This window comes from Lithobates pipiens, unplaced genomic scaffold, assembly GCF_037356315.1.
Source record: "Lithobates pipiens isolate NorthernLeopardFrog02 unplaced genomic scaffold, aLitPip1_a1.2 Scaffold_18, whole genome shotgun sequence".
NCBI lineage: Eukaryota > Metazoa > Chordata > Amphibia > Anura > Ranidae > Lithobates > Lithobates pipiens.
Window position 1 is genome coordinate 299,595,299 of NW_027507758.1, and position 25,155 is coordinate 299,620,453.

A 25,155-nucleotide genomic window follows, 5' to 3' on the forward strand; every position below is an offset into this window, starting at 1 on the left:
CTTTAAATATCTTCTAAACTTGCACAGTGCCATCACTGGCGTATGTGCTCTGAAGGTCCAGCATTCAGTGCCAGACCTTCAGAGCCTATGCCGTAAATGGTATCATTTGAGATCATTGCGCCCCTGGGCACTCTTGTAGCTGGATGATGCGAACCCAGAAGCAAGACTGGGGGAAGATGTCAACCCTCTCAGTGGTGACAGCTTGGCACTGGAGGGCTTTGTTCTAAGGAAAGTCTCTCATAATATGCTAGTATGTGACGCATACTAGCACATTATGACATTGCCTTGCAGGGGAATTTTTTTTCCCGTAAACTGTGGTTTACTAGCGCTTTAATGACACAGAAATAAAATGTTTTTAACCACTTGAGACCCGCGCTATAGCCGAATGACGGCTACAGCGCGGATCTCCTTTGCCGGGACTACGTCTATTGACGTAGTCCCGTGCACGAGCGGCCTGCGCGCCCCCTGAGGGGCACGCGCGGCGCGCTCTGTGATCAGCGAGTCTGAGACTCGCCTGATCACCGATCCGAGCAAGGGGTCGATCCCGACCCCTTATCACGTGATCAGCTGTCAGCCAATGACAGCTGATCATGTGATATAACGGAGTAATCGGCTATTATTCCTTGCGCTGTCAGCGCGAGGAGAAAAAAAAAGAGCCGATCATCAGTCCCGATCACGGCCAGCCCTGCCAGTGCCCACCTGCCCCCTCATCACTAAGCATAATAAAAAAATAAGTGCCCCCCGTCAGTGCCACCCAGCAGTGCCCACAGTGCCACCCAGCAGTGCCACTCAGCAGTGCCCACAATCTGCCTCAACAAAGGTGCTGCACCCCAGTGCCACATATCCGTGCCCATCGGTGTCATCTATCAGTGCCCAGCAGTGCCACCTATCAGTGCCCATCTGTCCCATCTATCAGTGGTACCTATCAGTGCCCCTTAGTGCCACCCATCCGTGCCATCTTAGCTGTGCCCATCTTTGCCCATCAGTGCCGCCTTATCTGTGCCTATTAGTGCCGCCTTAACTATGCCTATCAGTGCCCACCAATGCAGCCTATCAGTGCCCACCAATGCAGCCTATTAGTGCCCACCAATGCAGCCTGTCAGTGCCGCCTCATCAGCACACTTCAATGAAGGAGAAAAATTACCTGTTTGCAAAATTTTATAACAAACTATTAAACATGATTTTTATTTTTTTTGCATCTTGTTTTGTTTGTTTAGCAAAAAATAAAACTCCCAGCTTTAATTAAATACCACCAAAAGAAAGCTCTATTTGTGGGAAAAAAAATGCTAAAAATTTCATTTGGGTACAGTGTTGTATGGCCGCGCAATTGTCATTCAAAGTGCATCAGCGCTGAAAGCTGAAAATTGGTCTGGGACTGAGGGGGGTTTAAGTGCCCAGTAAGCAAGTGGTTAAAAAGCTTTGAAAAGATGTTTTACAAATGAAATAAAGACTTTTTCAACAATTTTTCTTTTTTTTTTTTTTTTTATGGGACAATCAAATCAAATAAAAAAAGTAATGTTTTAAAAGAATTGAAATAGCAAAACATTAGTGAGGAGAAGGAGTTGATTAGGGCTGATTAGTGTTAGCCAAGGGGTATTAAAGGTTTAAATATAGTGGGTTTTTTTGTTTGTTTTTTTAAATAACATTTTTCTTTTTTACTTAAATAAGGCTTCGTTCACACTATTGTGATTTCACATGTGACATGAATCAAACAGACTCGCCGCATGACAGCGGAAATCAAATTGTTTTGAATGGTGCCCATTCACATCAATGCAACTCAACATGGTGCGCTTTTGGAAAAAGTTCCCGTACTAGTTTGGTGCGATTTTAGTGCAAATTTTGGCCCTATAAAATATACAAACCACATCAAAGTTGCACTGCATAATCACACTGAAAGTCCAATCAAAATCGAATCACAGCATTGTGAACCTAGGCTAACGTTGTTTTATCCCTCTTCCCTATATCCCTGTTTTAGGTCTGTGTTCTTTACACCGTAACGTTTTTTCGGCGTACGTAACACTCCTAAGGTACAAGACTGAATTTTTTTTTAAACTGATGTTTCATTTTTGTGTGGTTCTTGGCAAGCGAATCCACGTGCTCGTTTTGTAGAAGATGGAATCGTTTTTCTTCTCCACTGCCACAGACACTGCAAGGCAAATAATGGTACACTCCCTGATGGGTTATCCAATGTGCAAATGAAGCAAGAAGGAGAATTTGAGAGATCTGAGAGAGTAAAACCTTTTTGTTTCCTTGCTGAAGAAAGAGGAAACCACAACTACATTGGACTAGGCAAGGTGTAGAAGATGCCACTGGGTTATTTAACCCAGTGATGTCCACTCAATAATTAAATATATGTTTTGGTCAGAGTTTGCCTTTACAGAGGAACAATATTTTGTGTATATTCCCATTTTGATGTCAATCACCCTACGGCACTACAAAAGTACCAATAATAAAAAAAATAGAGATGCTTATTAAAAAGCAAAGACAACTATATAGTTGGGGAGAGATGAGGAAAATAATTAGCTGACTATTGCTATTTTAAGCTACCAATAGAGTTGGATGAGAGAGTTGATCGTTTATCATACTTCACATCATAAAGAAAGCTATATATACTGTACGGATTATGGATCTAAACCTGAACCTTATGATCCTTCTGTTCTCCTCCCTTTTTTTTCTCCTGTGTATTTGTGTAACAACAACAAAAATCCAATAAGCAAAGATTAAACTTAAAGAAAGCTAATGGATTTGTTTGATTTGTTTAAAAGATAGAAATTAAGAAGTTGCACAGGTTCTAGTGAAGCGTGACATGACACAATCCAAAGTTCATAAGTTCATTATTATGGAGCTTGACTTTAAAGTGGAGGGCCACCCTGAAAACAAAAAAATATTAAAAATTACAAAAAAATCTAAAAAAAAAATAAATGAAAATTTTTATTTTATTTTTTACTTACCAGAAATGCCTGTTGCTAGGCACATAATCCTAATCTTCCTCTTCCTCCTCCGCGGAGATCTTCTGTCTTCTCTCCTCGTCGCGGCGTCTTCTGGGTAATGGGTCATGCTGTGTTCTGGGAACTGTGTGTTCCAGAACACAGCGCGTCCCATTCAGAAAGTGCTGCGGGACTCGCGCATGCGCAGTAGGAAACGGGCAGTGAAGCCATAAGGCTCCACTGCCTGTTTCCCTTAGAGGAAATGGCGGCGCCGGGACCCGAGAGCCGAGGGACGGGTCGGCCTCGGGCGCCCTGGACAGGTAAGTGTGTTTAAGTCAGCAGCTGCAGTGTTTGCAGCTGCTGACTTTTTTTTTTTTTTTTTAAACAGCCCTCCTCTTTAACAGCGTGATTTATTTTTTGAATAGAGCAGAGGTCAGCAACCTATGGCCCGGGGCCACTGCTAAACATCCAGCCTGTCAGTGCACGTGATGAATTCATGTGCCCCCGGTCTGGACATTTTAAGTAAGAGCGGACCAAGAAGCTGAATGAGAGCACGGGAGAGACTCACAGCAGTGCTCCCGATCAGCAGGAGCTTCTGGAGTTAACTTTCCAGGTGATTGGTTGCTATGTGGTCCTAGCAACCAATCACCAGCTTGTTTATATGAAAAATTAACTCCGGAAGCTCCCACTGTCTTATCAGTGCTGCTGCATGTCTCTCCTGTGTTCTCATTCAGCTTCCTGCTCCCTGCTCAGCTCTGCTCTGCCGCCTCCTATGCATGGGGCAAGGCAGGAAAGGGCAGAGCTGGGGGGGGGCTGTGTAAAATGCAGGGGGGCTGTGCAATTTGCTGTAATTTAATGTAAAGAGGTCCAGAGGTGTGGGCTGTGTAATGTAAAGGGGTCCAGAGGTTCAGGGCTGTGTAATGTAAAGGGGTCCAGAGGTGCGGGGGCTGTGTAATGTAAAGGGGTCCAGAGGTGCGGGGGCTGTGTAATGTAAAGGGGTCCAGAAGTTTAGGGGCTGTGTAATGTAAATTGGTCCAGGTTATTATCTTCATTTATTAGCAGGTGAATGCGGCCCTAAGTGCATTCACATACATTAAATATGGCCCTTAAGTGGAAAAAGGTTGCTGACCCCGGGACTAAAGGAAGCAACTAAGCTTTCAGTTGGACGGTGTTGAAATTGGTGTTGGGTGGTTATGTACCCTACCCAAATGTAATTTAAACCATGCAAATTGCATGGAAAAGCTATTCTGATTTTCCTATGTGATTTTTGAGTCTATATTTACCATAACGCATGTGAGGCAAGTAAGAGCAGGCAGCACCAAGCCTCAAAATGTACAAATCATGATTGCTTTTCCTTTGTTGTGTTTTGCTTCTTCCTGCCACCTTTAGATTTTTGTAGATGCATTCAGAAAGAAAATTGTAAGGGGTTACAGAGGGGATACTGCGAGGAGCCAGAAGACTATAATTCAGGAAACGTGAATCTGAATCTATCTCTCCTTTCTCTATTTATTTATTTTTTTACTTGACTAATCATGATATAAGGGTTTTGTTCAGAAATCATAATTCAAGTGTGCTTATGACACGTTAATGTTTACAGGCCTGTAAGCCTATTTTCTGGTCTCTCTAGTTGAGTAGCAAGATGCATTACCATTGTAAGGCAACCGCTACAACCCTATTACTGTGGTGCACGTTGGCTTCTCAAATATAGTATGTAAGGCATGCTAGCAATTTTACTTTGTAAATTTTACTTATTACAAAAGTTGTACAGATTTAATTGACTTCAAAATGCCAGCCGTGTCCACCTAATTGGCAGGCAAAAGAAACTTCTGATCTCTGGCCGCCTCTTTCCCAATTTCCATCTTCTGTTATTTGAATTGATTGAAATGGTAATTTCATGGTAAACCTGCAGTATATTAATAGATTCGGTTTCCTTTCTGTACTCAGAGTTGCTTGTAACTAACATGCAGTGGAGTATTTGATTTACTTCAGCCCAGCAGAGCAATTTTTAGATCTATCATATATTATACTGTTCACAAGCACTAATGGAAATCTCGAGAGAAATGTTTGAGAAACACTTCCTAACCCGTTCATCTTGGTAATTGTGTTCTAAAAAAAATCGCTTTACTGCACACATTTGGGGTAATTGTGTTTTGTTTGAAGCAAAAAGTCAACACTGAGTTTTTTTTTTTTAAAGCCATGTATAGAATATGCAATTTAATTTTAATTCTATTTTATATCCATTTTTACCAAAATGTGGCATTTTAGGTTTTTGCGAGTAATGTGGAACAGAGGTTTATTCACCTGTTGACTTGTAATCTGTCTCTTCGCCCCATGATTTGCATTCTGTCGTTTTTCTCCCACAAACCTATAATGGTACTATTGCTTATTACTGTTCTCTCTAGTTCAGTTTAGTGGCAGACTTCAAGGGCCTATTCACACAGCTGTGTGGTACTAACATGCAGTAATGCGCCTTGTCGCCAGGTGTGCGGGGCAGTGCAATGCGTTTCAAACACTAATGTATTGCTGTGTGCTGCCAGAAATCCTATCTATATCGGTACATTTTGGCACAGGTAATGCTCCACAGTGGTGTGAATGATCCCTCGGGCATCCTTGAAGTTTACAAATTGTCTTACATTACAGTGGTGTGAATGATCCCTCGGGCATCCCTAAAGTTTACAAATTATATTACATTTTTGGATACACATGTAACAATTTTTTTTTATAAATTCTGTGAGTGTTTTGGGAGAATCGTTCATGTAGGAAACTTCTGCTGATCTTCCAAATCTAATTTGAAACCTAACACGACCTCAATTTCCTGCCCCTTTGTGACTAATTGTTACTTAATGGATAGGTTTACAATCGTATATCATTCTGCACTCACCGGCCACTTTATTGGGTACACCTGTTCAATTGCTTGGTAACACAAATTGCTATTTGGCCAATCACGTGGCAGCAACTCAATGCATTTAGGCATCTAGACGTGGTAAAGACGACTTGCTGAAGTTCAAATCGAGCATCAGAATGGGGAAGAAAGGAGATTTCATTGACTTTTTTTTCATTGGCTTTTTCAGCAGTACAATTCCCAGCACCAGTGTACAATGCAACTCCCATACCAAATAATAACAGACATCAGAAATCCTTCCATAATAAACCCTAGTAAGGGGGGGGGGGGGACATATACAATGCACAATCATTATATACATTATGATATCCCCACATGGCAATATTAAAAAAAAGGTTATAGGTTAGGGCTGGGGAAAAAAATCTATTTTAATCTTGAATCGAGTTGTGAGTTCAAATCAATTCAGATTTTTTTTTTCCGCAGGCCTGTTGCGACAGGACAGGCAGAACAAGCGGCTTTGCAGAGCGCACAGAGGACACTGGAGGCTGTATTCCCAATCTAGCCAGCAGGGCCGGGAGCTCCACTGATGCACTGACTCCGCCCCATGTAGCCTGTATGCTCAGAAAAGGAAGGTTGTAGTTAGAGCAGTGATCGGAGTGGGTGTGTCAGTGGAGCTCCCGGCCCTGCCCCCTCTATACTGGCTGGGCAATACAGTGGTCCGGGGTGTTGCCAGAAGCTCCACTGATGCGCCCACTGATCACTGCTCTAACTACAGCCGCTCTGTTCTGAGTGGAGCTCCCGGCCCGCCCCTTCTCTGCTAGCTAGCACGCAAATACAGCCTCCTGTGTCCTCTGTGCAGTGCACTCCGCAAAGCTGTCATCGGGGCCCCAATTCACAGGTAGTCTCATGCAGTATATCCACAGTCTCTGATAATCACATGCAGTATATCCAGTCTCTGATAATCACATGCAGTATATCCAGTCTCTGATAATCTCATGCAGTATATCCGCAGTCTCTGATAATCTCATGCAGTATATCCGCAGTCTCTGATAATCTCATGCAGTATATCCGCAGTCTCTGATAATCTCATGCAGTATATCTACAGTCTCTGATAATCTCGTGTAGTATATCCGCAGTCTCTGATAATCTCATGCAGTATATCCACAGTCTCTGATAATCTCATGCAGTATATCCACAGTCTCTGATAATCTCATGCAGTATATCCGCAGTCTCTGATAATCTCATGTAGTATATCCAGGCTCTAATAATCTCATGCAGTACATCCACAGTCTGATAATCTCATGCAGTATATCCGCAGTCTCTGATAATCTCATGCAGTATATCCGCGGTCTCTGATAATCTCATGCAGTTTATCCACAGTCTCTGATAATCTCATGCAGTATATCCACAGTCTCTGATAATCTCATGCAGTATATCCACAGTCTCTGATAATCTCATGCAGTATATCCACAGTCTCTGATAATCTCATGCAGTATATCCGCGGTCTCTGTTAATCTCATGCAGTATATATACACAGTCTCGGATAATCTCATGCAGTATATCCAGGCTCTGATAATCTCATGCAGTATATCCGCAGTCTCTGATAATCTCAGTTAGTATATGCGCAATCTCTAATAATCTCATGCAGTTCATCCAGGCTCTGATAATCTCATGCAGTATATCTGCAGTCTCTGATAATCTCATGTAGTATATCCGCAGTCTCTGGTAATCTCATACAGTATGTCCGCAGTCTCTGCTAATCTTGTGCAGTAAGTCCGCAGTCTCTGGTACTCTCATGCAGCATGTCTGCAGTCTCTGATAATCTCATGCAGTATATCCGCAGTCTCTGATAATCTCATGCAGTATATCCGCAGTCTCTGATAATCTCATGCAGTATAGCCACAGTCTCTGATAATCTCATGCAGTATATCCATAGTCTCTGATAATCTCATGCAGTATATCCATAGTCTCTGATAATCTCATGCAGTATATCCGCGGTCTTGGTTAATCTCATGCAATATATATATATATATATATATATATATATATATGTATGTATATGTATATATATGTATATGTGTGTGTGTGTGTGTGTGTGTGTGTGTGTGTATATGTATATATATATACATACAGTCTCGGATAATCTCATGCAGTATATCCAGTGTCTCTGATAATCTCATGCAGTATATCCACAGTCTCTGATAATCTCATGCAGTATATCCGCGGTCTCTGTTAATCTCATGCAATTTATATATATATATATATATATATATATATATATATATATATATATATATATATATATATATATATATATATAGAAAGGCCAGTATGGTGGCCTGAAATTATGGGAGGAGCCCGGTGGAGTATATAACCAGCCGTCCGCCCGTCTTCCTCGTCGGTTCCGGTGCGCGATACCTGATACGTCAGATATCAAGGGCCAACTATCCTAGACCAGACGCAGTGAGCCCGTTCGTGAGTTCCCGCGTTGTTCGTCTCCGTCTTGACCGTCTTCCCGTTCATCAGCGTCCGTGGGTTTCGCCGTCGGAGTGTCGTCTTACCCATCGAATTTGTCGTTACACGTCGGGCCGGCTGTCGCAGGTAGGGCTTCGGCACCCCGTTTTCCGTTCATGTATTACGATGTCCCATCAACATTCCCTGAACGCACGAACCGCTCTGATGTTTTACTGTGACTCTCGTACTCATGTCACTGTTTCTACTTTCGATGTAGTCGTTATCACCTTCGGTCGATCACGCCACGTCAGGCGATTCATTCGCAGGTACGACATTCGAAACCGTTCGACTCCCCGAGCATTTCTATTAGTATCGGTCGAATCGTTCGACTCACAGCCGACTGCTTGTTACGACAAAGCAAGCAGTCCGCACGTATCGGTTGGTCTGCTCCAGTTCGAATATATCTCATCATTCATGCAGTTGTGTTATGTATCTCGTTTCATCTCATGTCAAGTCATTTCAGTCCCACTCATTTCTACCGTTTCAAATCATTTCTGTCACTAGCCGCGCTCCGGCGCGAATCCTGTCGCACCTCTGGTGCACCGATTCGCTTTGAAGTGCCCCAGGGTTCGGCCTCATTTCTGTACATGCTCCAGAGACTGAGTCACTCGCAGGTTCACGCACGGTCCCTGATTCTTGTCTTTGTCATGGCATACCATTTCTGTCACTTATTACGCTCCAATTCGAATCCTGTCGCATTCTTCTATGCACCGATTCGTCCTGGTGTGCCCAGCTGCTACGCCTCATTTCGGTACATGCTCCAGAGACGGATTCTTTTTTCGTAACCTGCAGTCCAGTCGTTGAATCCGGTCTCTGTCGTGGGATATCATTTCTGTCACTTATTACACTCCAATTCGAATCCTGTCGCATTCTTTTATGCACCGATTCGTTCTGGTGTGCCCAGCTGCTACGCCTCATTTCAGTACATGCTCCAGAGACGGATTCTTTGTTGTAACCATCAGTCCAGTCGTTGAATCTTGTCTCTGTCATGGCATATCATTTCTGTCACTTATTACGCTCCAATTCGAATCCTGTCGCATTCCTTATGCACCGATTCGTTCTGGTGTGCCCAGCTGCTACGCCTCATTTCAGTACATGCTCCAAAGACAGGATTCATCTGTTTGGTTCAAGGGCTCGTCCTCTGATTCTTGTCTTTGTCATGGGTTTTTCATTTCATTTCACCTATCACGTTCCGGTACGAATAGTCACATCTGTGTACCAAATTCGTCTCGGCGTGCCCCAGGAATGGCCTCATTTCAGTACATGCTCCAGAATCCGTTTCGTGCTCGGTCGCAAGTTGTGGCATGGCGATCCGGATCTCTGTCATGGCAGGTTCTCTCATTTCACTGTCACATACCGCTTCCCGGCTTGGGTCCAGTTGATTCTTCAATGTTTGGATGCCTGCCGGGGGCCTTGCTCCTCGGCCTCATTTCATTATAGATTGCCTCAAAAGAGAAAACACAGCTTTGTTTAGGCGTGTCTCGCTGTTTTCTCCACATACAAGCGTAGACTTCTTGCAATCGTTGCAAACACACATCCAAGCGTAGACTTCTCGCAATCGTTGCAAGCACGCATCCAGACATAGACTTCTCGCAATCATTACAAGCACGCATTCGAGCATAGACCTCTCGCACTTATTACTAGCACGCATTCGAGCATAGACCTCTTGCAATCGTTGCAAGCACGCATTCGAGCATAGACCTCTTGCAATCATTGCAAGCACGCATTCGAGCATAGACCTCTTGCACTCATTACAAGCACGCATTCGGGCATAGACCTCTTGCAATCGCTGCAAGCACGCATTCGAGCATAGACCTCTCGCGATCATTACAAGCATGCATTCGAGCATAGACCTCTTACACTCATTACAAGCATGCATTCAAGCATAGACCTCTTGCAATCGTTGCATGCACACATTCGAGCATAGACCTCTGGCGATCATTGCAAGCACGCATTCGAGCATAGACCTCTTGCACTCATTACAAGCACGCGTTCGAGCATAGTCCTCTTGCAATCATGGCAAGCACGCATTCGAGCATAGACCTCTTGCAATCGTTGCAAGCAGGTGTCCAGGCACAACTTGTTGCAATCATTGCTGGCAGGCACTTCTGGCTTGCTCAATAGATTGCTTTAGGGAAAACCTGGATACCTTCCTAAATGTACGTTGTATTACGGGGTACTTATATTTATAGGTATAGTTGATCCAGGGAAAAAATCCGATTGCCTCTCGAGGGGTCAGGAAGGAATTTTTTCCCCGGCTGTAGCAAATTGGCCTATGCTCTGTTGGGGGTTTTTTGCCTTCCTCTGGATCAGCTACGGGCGTAGAATTGGGTGTGTCGGGGGGTGTGATACCTTATTTATTTTGATTTGGTTGGACCGGAGGGACTTCTGTCTTTTCCGGCCTGGCTACTCATGAAGCCTACCATAATTCCTTGCAGTCGTTGCAGGCACGCATCCTAGCATAACATCTTGCAGTCGTGGCAAGCACGCATCCTGGGTAACATCTTGCAATCATCGCAAGCACGCATCCAAACATGCATTCAAGCACAACTCCCGTAGTCTTCGCAGTGCACATGCGGTAACACGAATTGCTCACAGTCACTACGTATACATCTCCAGTAAAAAAACTCCCGGGCAATTGTCGCAAGCACATGTTTAAACGCAACTTTTAGTCATGCCAAGGCTCGCGACTTGGCATAACTTCTTGCAATCATTCGTTGGCAAGCACGTTCTCAGTGGCACACAAACTGGCTACACGTCATTTTCAGCAGCACTTAATTGGCCACTCGTCTCCTGTGGCTTTTCTTACAAACTACTCACTGTTGTCTGTCCATCCGTCTCTTCCTTAGGACAGTTGAGTTCAGCTTCCGTCCCGCACCAGGATCATGTTGTCACACGCAACTGGCTTCTTCCTGTAGCACGCCCAGGCTATTTCTAGCCAGCGTTCAGCATTTCTTATCCTTACAGTGCACGGAGAGCCATCTGTCGTTACGGCCCATACAGTAAGATCCCCACCACGAGGCGTCCAGAGGCATCAGCCCATAGCCAACAGCAAACGCTCGCCATCACAACTGCCATCTTTAGGGGCATATTATATCCTCGCATATTCTCCAGTCTAGTCGTCCAAAAGACACCTACAGTCCCTACACGGCATCTTGAGTTCGCTATGCGCATCATCCCTCAGGGTCGCGCCTTGTGTCACGCCTATTGGTCTTACTGTCCCTCTCACAGGATCCAGAGCAAGTCCTCAGCCTGGATCCCACGGCAATAGCAGTCCTTGCTATGCGGGAGGAATTCCTGTCGTCTGGGAATGGCGTCTCCCTGTTCATTCCCTCCGTGTCTTCCCTTTCGCCCCAGGTGATGACCGACGCAGCGGCCTCCACGGGCTTGCGGCTGTTTTTTGGCCACCTCCGGCTCGCAGCTCCCCGGCCTCCCCAGTTACTGGCAATTCCTGGCTGCGCCAAGGCGTCCTCTCTGTTGATTATGTCCTTCCTACGTCAACTGGTCCAACTCTTGTTGTTGTTTCAGTTCAACATCCATTGTTCCTGTATCCACGGTAAGTTCAATCAGGCAGCGGACGCCCTCTCCTGCTTTAACCTTGTCTCTTTTCCGATCAGGTACCCGGAGCCGGACCAACATCAGCAGCTATCCCGGACTGGTCTCAACTAACCCTGGATTAGCCCCTCACCTCCTAGCGGCTACCCAACTTATCGATCACTCCCTTTCCCGCAATACCCTCAAGGCCTATCAGTCAGCCTGGAGGGCCTTTAACCGCTTCATCACGTATCACAGCACAGTGACGTCCCGTGTCAAGCAAGTCGTAGCCTTCATTTCCTAATGCCACTCGCAGTTGGTGTTATCCGTTAATACGATCCGGCTATACCTGACCGGTGTACAACATTTCACGTCCCTCCAGGGCCCTACCGTACCCTCCTTATTTTCTTACCACACCGTTCGGGCTGGTATGCGCAGTGTCCAGAAGCGCCAGCCGATGGCCGGCACCAAACCACCGCCTTTCACAGGAGACGTTCTAGAACTATGTCAGATATCCTGGCCACTTCACCTTACGGTCTCCACATGAGTGGCATTTACAAGCAGCCATACACCTGGCCTTCTACGGCTTCTTACGGCCAAGCCAGTTTACTTGTAGTAGCCTCACAGCACGCATGCTGTACAAGCACCACCTGGTCCGATACGAAGACCATTTCATCTTACACTTAGCAGTCTCCAAGACGCGGCAGCTTGGCTCGGGTATGGACATACACTTCTATAAAACCAACAACCGCTGGTGCCCGGCCACTGTTCTCATCCGCTTGTTGCCCCTTTTGGCCAACCAACCAGGAACTGGCCCGCTTCTGGCTTTTCACACGAAAACTCTCAACGCAACCCAGTGCATGGAGCATGTCAGGATACTCCTGGGCATCTTTCACCTCAATCCTGCTCACTACTCCGGACATTCATTCCGTATCGAAGCAGCTTCTACGGCCTCCCGCCAAGGGGTCCCGGTCCATGTTATCAAGAAATTGGGTAGATGGAAGTCCTCCTGTTTTGCCCGTTACATACCCAATCTGCAAATAGAGATGGCCCAGGCCTTTGTCAAACTCACCCAGTGACAGTCTTGATTCAACAAAGTGCAACCCCTACCTGGATGTTTTGCCCCCTTATTTTGGCATACCGTACGTTAGACCAGGGCACACTTTCAGGTCCATTTCAAGTAAGCGAGTTTATGTTAACCTTGTTTGTCATCCTTATCCGTATCGGTCTGAGGGCTCTGGACCATAAATAGAAAGGCCAGTATGGTGGCCTGAAATTATGGGAGGAGCCCGGTGGAGTATATAACCAGCCGTCCGCCCGTCTTCCTCGTCGGTTCCGGTGCGCGATACCCGCCCACCCATCCCCTTTATCAGGGCATTTCTCTAAGCATACTCCTCAAGTGAGTACTCATTTCACCCATTTCATATTCATTTCATTTTAAGGTATGCCCCCTTATTTTGGCATACCGTACGTTAGACCAGGGCACACTTTCAGGTCCATTTCAAGTAAGCGAGTTTATGTTAACCTTGTTTGTCATCCTTATCCGTATCGGTCTGAGGGCTCTGGACCATAAATATATATATATATATATATATATATATATATATATATATATATATATATATATACATACACAGTCTCGGATAATCTCATGCAGTATATCCGCAGTCTCTGATAATCTCATGCAGTATATCCGCAGTCTCTGATAATCTCATGCAGTATATCCGCAGTCTCTGATAATCTCATGCAGTATAGCCACAGTCTCTGATAATCTCATGCAGTATATCCGCGGTCTCTGATAATCTCATGCAGTTTATCCACAGTCTCTGATAATCTCATGCAGTATATCCACAGTCTCTGATAATCTCATGCAGTATATCCGCGGTCTCTGTTAATCTCATGCAGTATATATATACACAGTCTCGGATAATCTCATGCAGTATATCCAGGCTCTGATAATCTCATGCAGTATATCCACAGTCTCTGATAATCTCAGTTAGTATATGCGCAATCTCTAATAATCTCATGCAGTTCATCCAGGCTCTGATAATCTCATGCAGTATATCTGCAGTCTCTGATAATCTCATGTAGTATATCCGCAGTCTCTGGTAATCTCATACAGTATGTCCGCAGTCTCTGCTAATCTTGTGCAGTAAGTCCGCAGTCTCTGGTACTCTCATGCAGCATGTCTGCAGTCTCTGATAATCTCATGCAGTATATCCGCAGTCTCTGATAATCTCATGCAGTATAGCCACAGTCTCTGATAATCTCATGCAGTATATCCATAGTCTCTGATAATCTCATGCAGTATATCCATAGTCTCTGATAATCTCATGCAGTATATCCGCGGTCTTGGTTAATCTCATGCAATATATATATATGTGTGTGTGTGTGTGTGTGTGTGTGTGTGTATGTATATATATATATATATATATATATATATATATATATATATATATATGTGTGTGTATATATATATATATATATATATATACAGTCTCGGATAATCTCATGCAGTATATCCGCGGTCTCTGTTAATCTCATGCAATTTTTATATATATATATATATATATATATACACACAGTCTCGGATAATCTCATGCAGTATGTCCGCAATCTCTGATAATCTCATGCAGTATGTCCGCAGTCTCTGCTAATCTCATGCAGTATGTCCGCAGTCTCTGCTAATCTTGTGCAGTAAGTCTGCAGTCTCTGATAATCTTATGCAGTATGTCTGTAGTCTCTGATAATCTGGTGCAGTATGTCTGCAGTCTCTGATAATCTCATGCAGTATGTCTGCAGTCTGATAATCTCGTGCAGTATGTCTGCAGTCTCTGATAATCTCGTGCAGTATGTCTGCAGTCTCTGATAATCTCGTGCAGTATGTCTGCAGTCTCTGATAATCTCGTGCAGTATGTCCGCAGTCTCTGGTAATCTTGTGCAGTATGTGTGCAGTCTCTGGTAATCTTGTGCATTATATCCGCAGTCTCTGATAATCTCATGCAGTATGTCTGCAGTCTCTCTTAAATCGCCCAGCCCTATTATAGGTTCCCATCTATGCCTTACTACCCGCCACATAGTTCATCTATTCACCAGGAGGCAATTAATCTGATGCAGTTGAATTATCATCTATCCAGCCACTCCACACCTTTTTAAATTTATCTGGTCCCCCTCTACTGAGATATGTAGCTTTATACAGCGGTAAAGCCTTGTTAATCAATGCCTTCCAGGCCATAAGGGTAGAAGCCAGTGGTTTCTTCCACCATAAGATAATCACTTTGTGAGCATAGTACAGGAGTAATGTGAGTAGAGTACGGATTACATTTTTTGGTCCTAATGTGTCCACCAAGCCCAACAAACAAATTTCAATAGATTGTGCAATAGCAATTGTAGTTACTGACCTAACACAGTCCATCACACCCACCCAGAATCGCCGGATGTGTTGGCAGAGCCAAAAAATATGCAGAGAGATTTAATTGACTTGGCGTGGTTGTTGGTGCCAGAGGGGCTGGTCTGAGTATTTTTTAAAAATTGCTGATCTACTGGGATTTTCACACACAACCATCTCTAGGGTTTACAGAGAATGGTCCAAAAAAAAGAAAATATAAAGTGAACGGCAGTTGTGTGGAGGAAAATGCCCTGTTGATGTCAGAGGAGAATTGGCAGACTGGTTTGAAATAATAGAAAGGCAACAGTAACTCAAACAACCACTCGTTAAAACCAAGGTATGCAGAATACCATCTCTAAATGCCCAACACATCGAACCTTGAAACAGATGGGCTACAGCAGCAGAAGACCACACCGGGTGCCACTCCTGTCAGCTAAGAACAGGAAACTGAGGCTACAATTTCCACAGGCTCATCAAAAATTGGGCAATATTAGATTGGAAAAACTTTGCCTGGCCTGGGGAGTCTCAATTTCAGCTGCAAAATTCAGATGGTAGGGTCAGAATTTGGTGTAAACAACATGAAAGAATGGAGCCATCCTGCCTTGTATCAATGATTCAGGCTGGTGGTGGTGGTGTAATGGTGTGGGGGATACTTTCTTGATACACTTTGGGCCCCTTAGTAACAATTAAGAAATGTTTAACCATCACAGCCTACCCGAGTATTGTTGCTGACCATGTCCATCCTTTTATGACTACAGTGTACCCATCTTCTGATGGCTACTTCCAGCAGGATAATGCACCTTGTCGCAAAGCTCGAATCCTCTCAAACTGGTTTCTTGAACATGACAATGAGTTTACTTTACGTCAATGGCCTCCACAGTCGCCATATCTCAATCCAATAGAGCACCTTTGGAATGTGATGAAATGGTCAAATCTGATGCCATCATGTCAGTATGGACTGAAATATCTGAGGAATGTTTCCAATACCTTGTTGAATTTATGGCACAAAGAATTAAGGCAGTTCTGACTGCAAAAGGGGGTCTAATCCGGTACTAGCAAGGTGTACATAATAAAATGTCCGGGGGTGTATAAGCTAATTCTACCCACCCCAACTCTGCAATGCTTATGTTCCCTAACTCAGCAAACCACCTCCATCAAAACTTGGGGTTGTGTACAGACACTGGATGCCTTGGTCCCCAATAACATGTTTTGGCTGGAGTTCTGCTTTAAATCCCATTGAACTACAAAATCCCAACAGTTTTTTTTTTTTTTTAATCCATTTCTGTCAACTAAAATGTCTTGTTCATAGCTGGAATACATTTTTCAGAAGCGGGTACAGTTCATCCCTGTTCTCCAAATTATTATTCTTTTTTTGTCTAGCAGCCAGTTCACATTGTGACAGATACAAGGTTTAAGAGAAAGATGTCAGTGCATCACAACTATGATGCCTTTCTTCTAAGGGCAACCTGGTGTTCTCTTTAAAGCATTGGCCCTTCTGCCAGTCATCATAAGGGCAGTCGTGACAGATTGTCTAATCTTTTGTGTTGTGGAATAGATTTTGAATACATTATTTAAACATACAATTGCATTTGTTTTTTTACAGGTATTCTTCCTTGGGAAAAGCTGATAGATAACTTTGATGCAGAATATGATTATATCACAAATGAAGGGACTGTCTTCACATTTAAGACCAATCGTAATGCCCCAAAATACAAGCTAATTAACATAGACTTCAGTGACCCCGTGGAATCCAGGTGGAAAGAACTTGTTCCCGAGCATGAGAAGGATGTATTGGGTAAGTGAATAATAAGCTTTAAATAACTATAAATAGGTGCATGTTAGCTAATGTAACTATTGTAATTATTTGAATTTAGCTCAGCTGTGGAGAAGTAAATAGGTATCCTATTTGAGCTCTGCACTATGAGGGATACAAATCACATTTCTAGCGCTATCTGAGCTACACTTAGCATATGACTAAAAAGAGGAAGCCAGCGGGATTGTCCAAGATGACCTGGCATTCAGACAACTTTTTTTGCCGTTCCTACCTCCCAATCTTCTGAGGTTGCCCCAAACCTATCAGATATGCTGCAACAGTTGTCTGAATAGAATGAAGTAAATATGCTTATGCAGTTTCTCCACCACACTCTATCAAGGAGCAAGCATACCCAGTCTCTGACCCCTTTTCCATCTCCTGCCTTGGCGGAATCTCTCATTAGATTGGACTCTTCATGTATTTGCTCAGTATATTGGGCACTAGGCCAGGCTGTCTTTTGCGCCCTCATTTGGTCTCTCCCAACTAGAGTAAAAATAGAAAGCCTAGTTCAATTTCAGGACTGAACTAAAGAATGGCAAAAACTCTCCAGACATAAAAACCCTGCTCCCTTGAACACTCAACTTCCGAATGTCCAAACCCTGGAAATGATGATATGCCTTTTTCCCAAATCCAATTTCGACTAGAAGATGTGGAGAATAGCAGCTGCAAAAAAAAAAAAAAAACTGATGTATTCCAGAGGCTACAAGCAGTGCAAATCTTAGAGCTGCAGTGATAGCCATCATCAGCTGGGTCCTGGGTAACCCCCTAGAGAACACCTGGAATTAACCAGGTCTGCAGCACAGTGGGGCCAAAGAATCCCTCTTCTACTTACCTGAAAGATGTACTTTGCTGTACGCACTATTATGCAATTAAAGAGGAGATTCTACAGCTAGTGTGGCAACAGGTAAGTGTTTCCTTCGATAGCAGAGATACAGAATTGTTATGATCTCTCCTGCCACATGCTGTACACGTGGCCCCTGCTGAAATGTTTAACTAGGACTCGGAGTATTAGTGCTAATTGGGAACCCACACCTTTCACCTAATTATCCACAAGCAAGGCTATCCATTCACATTACACTAACCTTTTCAGTTGCCATTGTTGTTCCATTTCCTGGGCTTCCTTTCTGACTGGGTGCAGACCACTGAAACCCAAATACTGCTAGGTCCTCCTCTGCCCTGGCCGCAAAGAAACTGGCGCTCTTGCTCCTGAATGCAAGCAAGTTCTCCACATCATGTTACTCCGAATGCCAACTAGGACTAACCTTGTCTTGTGCAGGATAATCCTTCTGTACGAGTTTAAATCCACTACAGCTCTTAGGTAAACCCAGTCCCTATTTGTTGTTTACTTGTCTGTACTGTTTATTTCTTTATAGTTGAATCTTTGTTTAACCCATGTTCAGTTAGGCTTGCCATGCATTAATCATTTTTTTTTTTTTTTTATTCATCCAGTGGGTTAAATGAAAAATTACCCGAATACCCCATCCAAACACTGTGTAGATGGGGGTTCCTTCCCACTGAGTTCTGTATTCTGACAACAGGGAGCATTCCTCATCATAAGAACACACTGATAAGTGCTGCTGGCTATAGCCTGCAGGACTGAAAATTCAGGAAAAACCCAAAAGGCTGGTTGTACAGAAATCCATCGGTAGATAGACTTCTGTACAGCCAGCCTGTCCATGCACAGATCAAAATTCGGCTGGTTACTGCTGAACCAGCCAAGTTTCAATATATGTATGGCTGGCCTTACTGCACTTGTTCTGTGGGGAGCCATGCGTGTTTATTATCAGTAGACAGATTTTGCCTCCCTTCCCCTTTGGCGTTTGCAACATGGTTTTGGAAGTTTGGAAGATGTAATAATCCACTGTTTATGGATCTGGCATACTTTCAGTACTGTTACATGCTATACCTGCAAGAAAGCGCTACATAACAAAGGCCCTCACCACCCAACCTTATGGAGCATTGTGGATGACCCTCTCCTTCTTGGCTGCCCCTGTACCTGACCCTACCTACACTGCCGGCCCAGTGGGGAGCTGTAAACCCCTCCCAGCCATTTGTGGAAAATGTTCCCTTCATCCAGGTTATGCATTAATTGGTGTGGTGGCAAGACTTGCTCAGGATAACCACTGGGTTGGTAGATGGTATCAGGAGCTGTTATTTCTTTTAGTAGTTAACATTTTTTCATGTTACTGAACTTTGTTTTTCTGTGTTACATTGTTATGTGATGCATTTCATTTTCCAACAATGATGGTTTCAGGCCCTCACAATGTACACGTAATTAATTAAAGGGTACAGTGGACTTGCTCCCATGTGGAAAGTATGGTGGAACGGCAACATTTTACCTGGTGAGGTTATTCCCAGAATTACCTTTTTAAACAAACACACTTTCTCATTGCTTTCTTGGAGATGGGGGTACACTTGACTCTCTCACTGACCTGCTGATCAAGCCTACCTCTTTCCATGTGGGTCCTCTGGCCTCATATATCAGGGTACTCAGATCCCCATCAATTTTTTACTTCTCTTTTAACTCTCTTCCTGTGCTCCTGAGATACCATCTTCACGCTTAGGCTCTCCCATCTGTGTTGATTAGAGGAACACTCTTCGGCATAGATTAACATTGTCAACTCACAGTATTTTGTCAGCAATAAATGCTAGCTCAACAACAACTATTTTTAGATTCCTTTAGGGATACTACATAGTGGTCCATAACTATGTTGGTCTTTCTGCCAGATACACTGCTTTTACTCCTCTTCTCACTGCAAGCAACTTGCCCACCCATACTGTAGCCATATTATAGAGCTTACCCACAGCTGTACTGGGACTTCTTGCCTACCCTGATTGCCTTTACCTACAACTCGATTCACAGTTTCATGCATGGTGTAGCCAAATTCAATTAAATAATGAATTAATAGAAAAGGAAAAGATTACAATCATTGTGGTTACAGTTCAAATCTTGAAGTATGCCAACAAGAACATCGGGTACATAACACCAAATGCACAGCCGAAACTTGACTGATATGCTTGGCATGATGACATTTGATACCTTCCATTTTGAATTACATTAATGCATTCCATCATCTTCCCACACGTGTATCTACATTTAATTGATGGTTTACAGGTTGAGGTAATATTTATCAGTGAATCGGGGTAGTTTTGGTTTCCCTGACCAATGTGTGCAGGTGTCTGTCGACTCGACACATGTATCCAAGCTATTCAGCCACCTATCCCAGATCCTATTATATTTGGTGGGACATCCCCGGTGTCGGTATATTACTTTTTTATACGGCAGGGTATGATTTATTTCCTCAATCCAAGCCCAGATTGTAGGGGGTGCGGACCGCATCCAGTGCCTCGCCACCAACTTTCTTGCTCCAAATGGTTTTGTGCAGAAATGTGCCCAGGTACTTGTCAATATTAGCGTCTGGAAGCAAGCCTAGCACACATAGCTTCGGGTCTAGTTGAGGGGTGAGCCCATGTGGTCGTGAAGGAATGTGATTACTTAGGCCCAGTATGCTTGGATCACTGGACATGACCATATTAGATGGTAAAATGTACAATTACGACCAGCACATCTGGGACACACCGGGCTATAGTTGAGGCGATACTTAGTAATTCTTATTGGGGTTAAATATGATTTGTGAATAATATATATTTGGGTCAGGTGCTCGGAAAACCTAAGCGATACTCTCTTGGTATTCTCCAATATCTCATCCCAGTCTGACGCCTCTAAGGGGCCAACATCCTCTTCCCACCTGATTCTAGCAGTGTCAGTAATTTGCGATATCACACAGGCTCTCAGTATATTATACATGGTCGATATTTTCTCCTACTATATCATCTACTAGGGGCAAAGTTTGTGGGTTTGGAAAGCCTTCCACAAATTGAGTTCGGAGGGCATGCCTCAGTTGTAGGTACCGGAATAACATATGGGTTGGTAGTTCAAACTCTTCCTTCAATGTTTGGAAGTCTCGCACTCCGAGTGGGGTAATCACTGGATGCAGGTATAGTATCCCCTTAGAGGCCCATAATTCAACATCTGGAATCAGGGTCAGTTCTTTTAGTTGGGGGTTGTGCCAAATAATGAATCTTTATTATTGTTTTCCCCTTTGGTGCATGGCTGTAGCCCTGCATTGCTGACCTTATCCCCCCTCCTAGGAATCTCTCTCTTCTCCAATGGAGAATCCCCTAGACCAGGGGTTGACAAATTTTCTTTGAATTTAGGAGCCGGTTAAAAAAGTTAGGAGCCAGTTTTTTTTTTTGTTTTTTTTTTAGAGTGGTATGGATTGTCAGCTCCCGGGGTAAGGCCACTCATTTTCGCCCCCTATCCCTAACTCACAATGGAGCACCCAGTCAATAACTCCAATGAAACGCTGTTTCAGAGTAAGGCTGGCAACAGATGGAACTGGCTGGCACTGGCAGGTGGAACTGCCAGATGGCACTGGCAGGTGACACTGGTTTGGAACTGGTAGGTGGCACTATTAGCACTGGCAGGTGGAACGTGGCACTGATTGGCAGGTGGCACTGGTTTGGAAGTGGCAGGTGGCCCTGGTTGGTGATGGCAGGTGGCCCTGGTTGGCGGTGGCATTAGTTGTCACTGGCAGATGGCACTGATTGGTGTTGGCAGGTGGCACTGGTTGGCGGTGGCACTGGCAGGTGGCACATTGCACTGATTGGTAGGGGCAGGTGACACTGGTTGGCACTGGCAGGTGGCACTGATTAGCGGTGGCAGGTGGCACTGGCTGGCACTGGCAGGTGGCACTGGTTGCCACTGGCAGGCACGTGGAACTGCCAGATGGCATTGGCAGGTGACACTGGTTTGGAACTGGTAGGTGGCACTATTAGCACTGGCAGGTGGCACGTGGCACTGATTGGCAGGTGGCACTGGTTTGGAAGTGGCAGGTGGCCCTGGTTGGTGATGGCAGGTGGCCCTGGTTGGCGGTGGCATTAGTTGTCACTGGCAGATGGCACTGATTGGCGGTGGCACTGGTTGGTGTTGGCAGGTGGCACTGGTTGGCGGTGGCACTGGCAGGTGGCACATTGCACTGATTGGTAGGGGCAGGTGGCACTGGCAGGTGGCACTGATTAGCGGTGGCAGGTGGCACTGGCTGGCACTGGCAGGTGGCACTGGTTGCCACTGGCAGGCACGTGGAACTGCCAGATGGCATTGGCAGGTGACACTGGTTGGCAGGTGACACTGGTTTGGAACTGGCAGGTGGCACTGGCGGTGGCACTGATTTGCAGGTGGCACTGGTTTGGAAGTGGCAGGTGGCCCTGATTGGCGTTGGCACTGGTTGGCACTGGCAGGTTTCACACGGAGCACTCTGTTACTGAAATGTAACAGAGGAGCTGTCAGAATTGAACTTAATGTCGGAATGGGCGGGACCCGGCCGGAGTGGGCGGGCCCGGCCGGGTGGGCGGGATTCAGCAGCTATTAAACACCAGCCAACGATTGGGCTGCTTAAGAAAAGGGGCGGGCCACATACACCTAGCGGCCCGCCCAGATCCCATTGGCTGGTGTTTGATAGCTGCTGGGTCCCGCCCCCACCCCGGCCGGGTCCCGCCCACCCCGACATCAGGCTGAAATCTGACAGATCCTCCTCTCTCCATTGCTTGTCAGTTTCACACACTTAGCGCGGCGCCGCTGAGTAGGGATGAGCCGAACACCCCCCTGTTCGGTTCGCACCAGAACCTGCGAACAGACCTAAACTTCGTGTGAACTTTAGAACCCTATTAAAGTCTATGGGACTCGAACGTTCACAATCTAAAGTGTTCATTTTAAAGGGTAATATGCAAGTTACTGTCCTAAAAAGTGTTTGGGGACCCGGGTCCTGCCCCAGGGGACATGGATCAATGCAAAAAAAAGTTTTAAAAACTGCCGTTTTTTCAGGAGCAGTGATTTTAATAATGATTAAAGTGAAACAATAAAAGTGTAATATTCCTTTAAATTTCGTAGCTGGGGGGTATCTATAGTATGCCTGTGAAGGGGCGCATGTTTCTGGTGCTTAGAACTGTCGCTGCACAAAGTGTCATTTGTGCAGGAAAAAAAGTATTTTAAAATCACTTGCGGCTAAATTGTCGGGTCTCCGTAATACAGAGAACACTCAATCAGTGTTCTCTGTATTACCCGACAATTCATTCATTCATTGATTAAAAAAAAAAAAAAAAGCGTGGGGGTTCCCCTAAATTCAATTACCAGGCCCTTCAGGTCTGTTATGGATATTAAGGGGAACCCCGTGTCAAATTTTAAAAAAAAATTGACGTGGGGGTCCCCCTAAAAATCCATATCAGACCCTTTATCCGAGCACGCAACCTGGCAGGCCGCAGGAAAAGAGGGGGGGACGAGAGAGCGGCCCCCCCTCCCTCCTGAACCGTACCAGGCCACATACCCTCAACATTGGGAGGATGCTTTGGGGGTCTGTGACCCCTCAAAGCACCTTGTCCCCATGTTGATAAGGACAAGGGCCTCATCCTCACAACCCTGGCCGTTGGTTGTGAGGGTCTGCGGGCGGGGGGCTTTTCAGAATCTGGAAGCCCCCTTTAACAAGGGGACCCCCAGATCCCGGCCCCCCCCCTGTTTGAAATGGTAAGGGGGTACAAAGTACCCCTACCATTTCACAAAGAAAGTGTCAAAATGGTTAAATAAGACAAACACACTTTTGAAAAATTCCTTTATTAAAAATGAAAAAAAAAAAAAAAAAGATTCCAGCGGTGCTAATCCACTCTTGCTATCCAGCGACGGATCTCCGGGGTCCAGCGATGGATGATCATATCCAGCGACGGGGGAATCTCTCAGTCCAGCGCTGTCCATACATCCTTCTTCTGTCTCCTCTCCGGAGACACTGCAGAGAGCACAGCGCTGACGTTTCTTATATTGGGAGGGCGGGGCCACCCGTCACCTGACCCCGCCCCTCTGACGCTGGAGAGGGAAGCCAGGGGTTCCCCAGTGACGTGTGGGTGACCCCGCCCCCTCTGATGTAACGGAAACCTGCGTTACATCAGAGGGGGCGGGGTCACCCACACGTCACTGGGGAACCCCTGGCTTCCCTCTGCAGCGTCAGAGGGGCGGGGTCAGGTGACGGGTGGCCCCGCCCTCCCAATATAAGAAACGTCAGCGCTGTGCTCTCTGTAGTGTCTCCGGAGAGGAGACAGAAGGATGTATGGACAGCGCTGGACTGAGAGATTCCCCCGTCGCTGGATATGATCATCCATCGCTGGACCCTGGAGATCCGTCGCTGGATAGCAAGAGTGGATTAGCACCGCTGGAATCTTTTTTTTTTTTTTTTTTTTCATTTTTAATAAAGGAATTTTTCAAAAGTGTGTTTGTCTTATTTAACCATTTTGACACTTTCTTTGTGAAATGGTAGGGGTACTTTTGTACCCCCTTACCATTTCAAACAGGGGGCGGCGGGATCTGGGGGTCCCCTTGGTAAAGAGGGCTTCTAGATTCTGATAAGCCCCCCGCCCGCAGACCCTCACAACCAACGGCCAGGGTTGTGAGGATGAGGCCCTTGTCCTTATCAACATGGGGACAAGGTGCTTTGAGGGGTCACAGACCCCCAAAGCATCCTCCCAATGTTGAGGGTATGTGGCCTGGTACGGTTCAGGAGGGAGGGGGGGGCGCTCTCTCGTCCCCCCCTCTTTTCCTGCGGCCTGCCAGGTTGCGTGCTCGGGTAAAGGGTCTGATATGGATTTTTAGGGGGACCCCCACGTCAATTTTTTTTTTTTTTAATTTGATGCGGGGTTCCCCTTAATATCCATATCAGACCTGAAGGGTCTGGTATGGATATTTGGGGGGACCCCCACGTCAATTTTTTTTTTTAATTTGACACGGGGTTCCCCTTAATATCCATGTCAGACCTGAAGGGCCTGGTAATTGAATTTAGGGCAACCCCCACGCTTTTTTTTTTTTTTTTTTTTTTTAATCAATGAATGAATGAATTGTCGGCTAATACAGAGAACACTCATTGAGTGTTCTCTGTATTACGGAGACCCGACAATTTAGCCAGGTTCAACTTTAGTTTTAAAGTTTAGACTTTAGAATTTAGTTCGACTCGAACTCGAAGCTCATCCCTACCGCTGAGTGTGGAGGAGGGAGGAGGACGGCAGTCAGTGTTATGCTCTGCATTTCTGGGGCATCAAT

The 25,155-nt window shown here is 45.2% G+C and overlaps 1 protein-coding gene across 1 annotated transcript in view; it reads left to right on the forward strand.

Moving 5' to 3' along the window:
• PREP (prolyl endopeptidase) overlaps positions 1 to 25,155 on the forward strand; it is a 208,517-nt gene that overhangs the window by 76,489 nt on the left and 106,873 nt on the right. Inside the window, exon 8 of the mRNA XM_077487181.1 lies at positions 16,809 to 17,000. Coding sequence (XP_077343307.1) covers positions 16,809 to 17,000 — 192 coding nt within the window. The remainder of the gene's footprint in view (positions 1 to 16,808; positions 17,001 to 25,155) is intronic.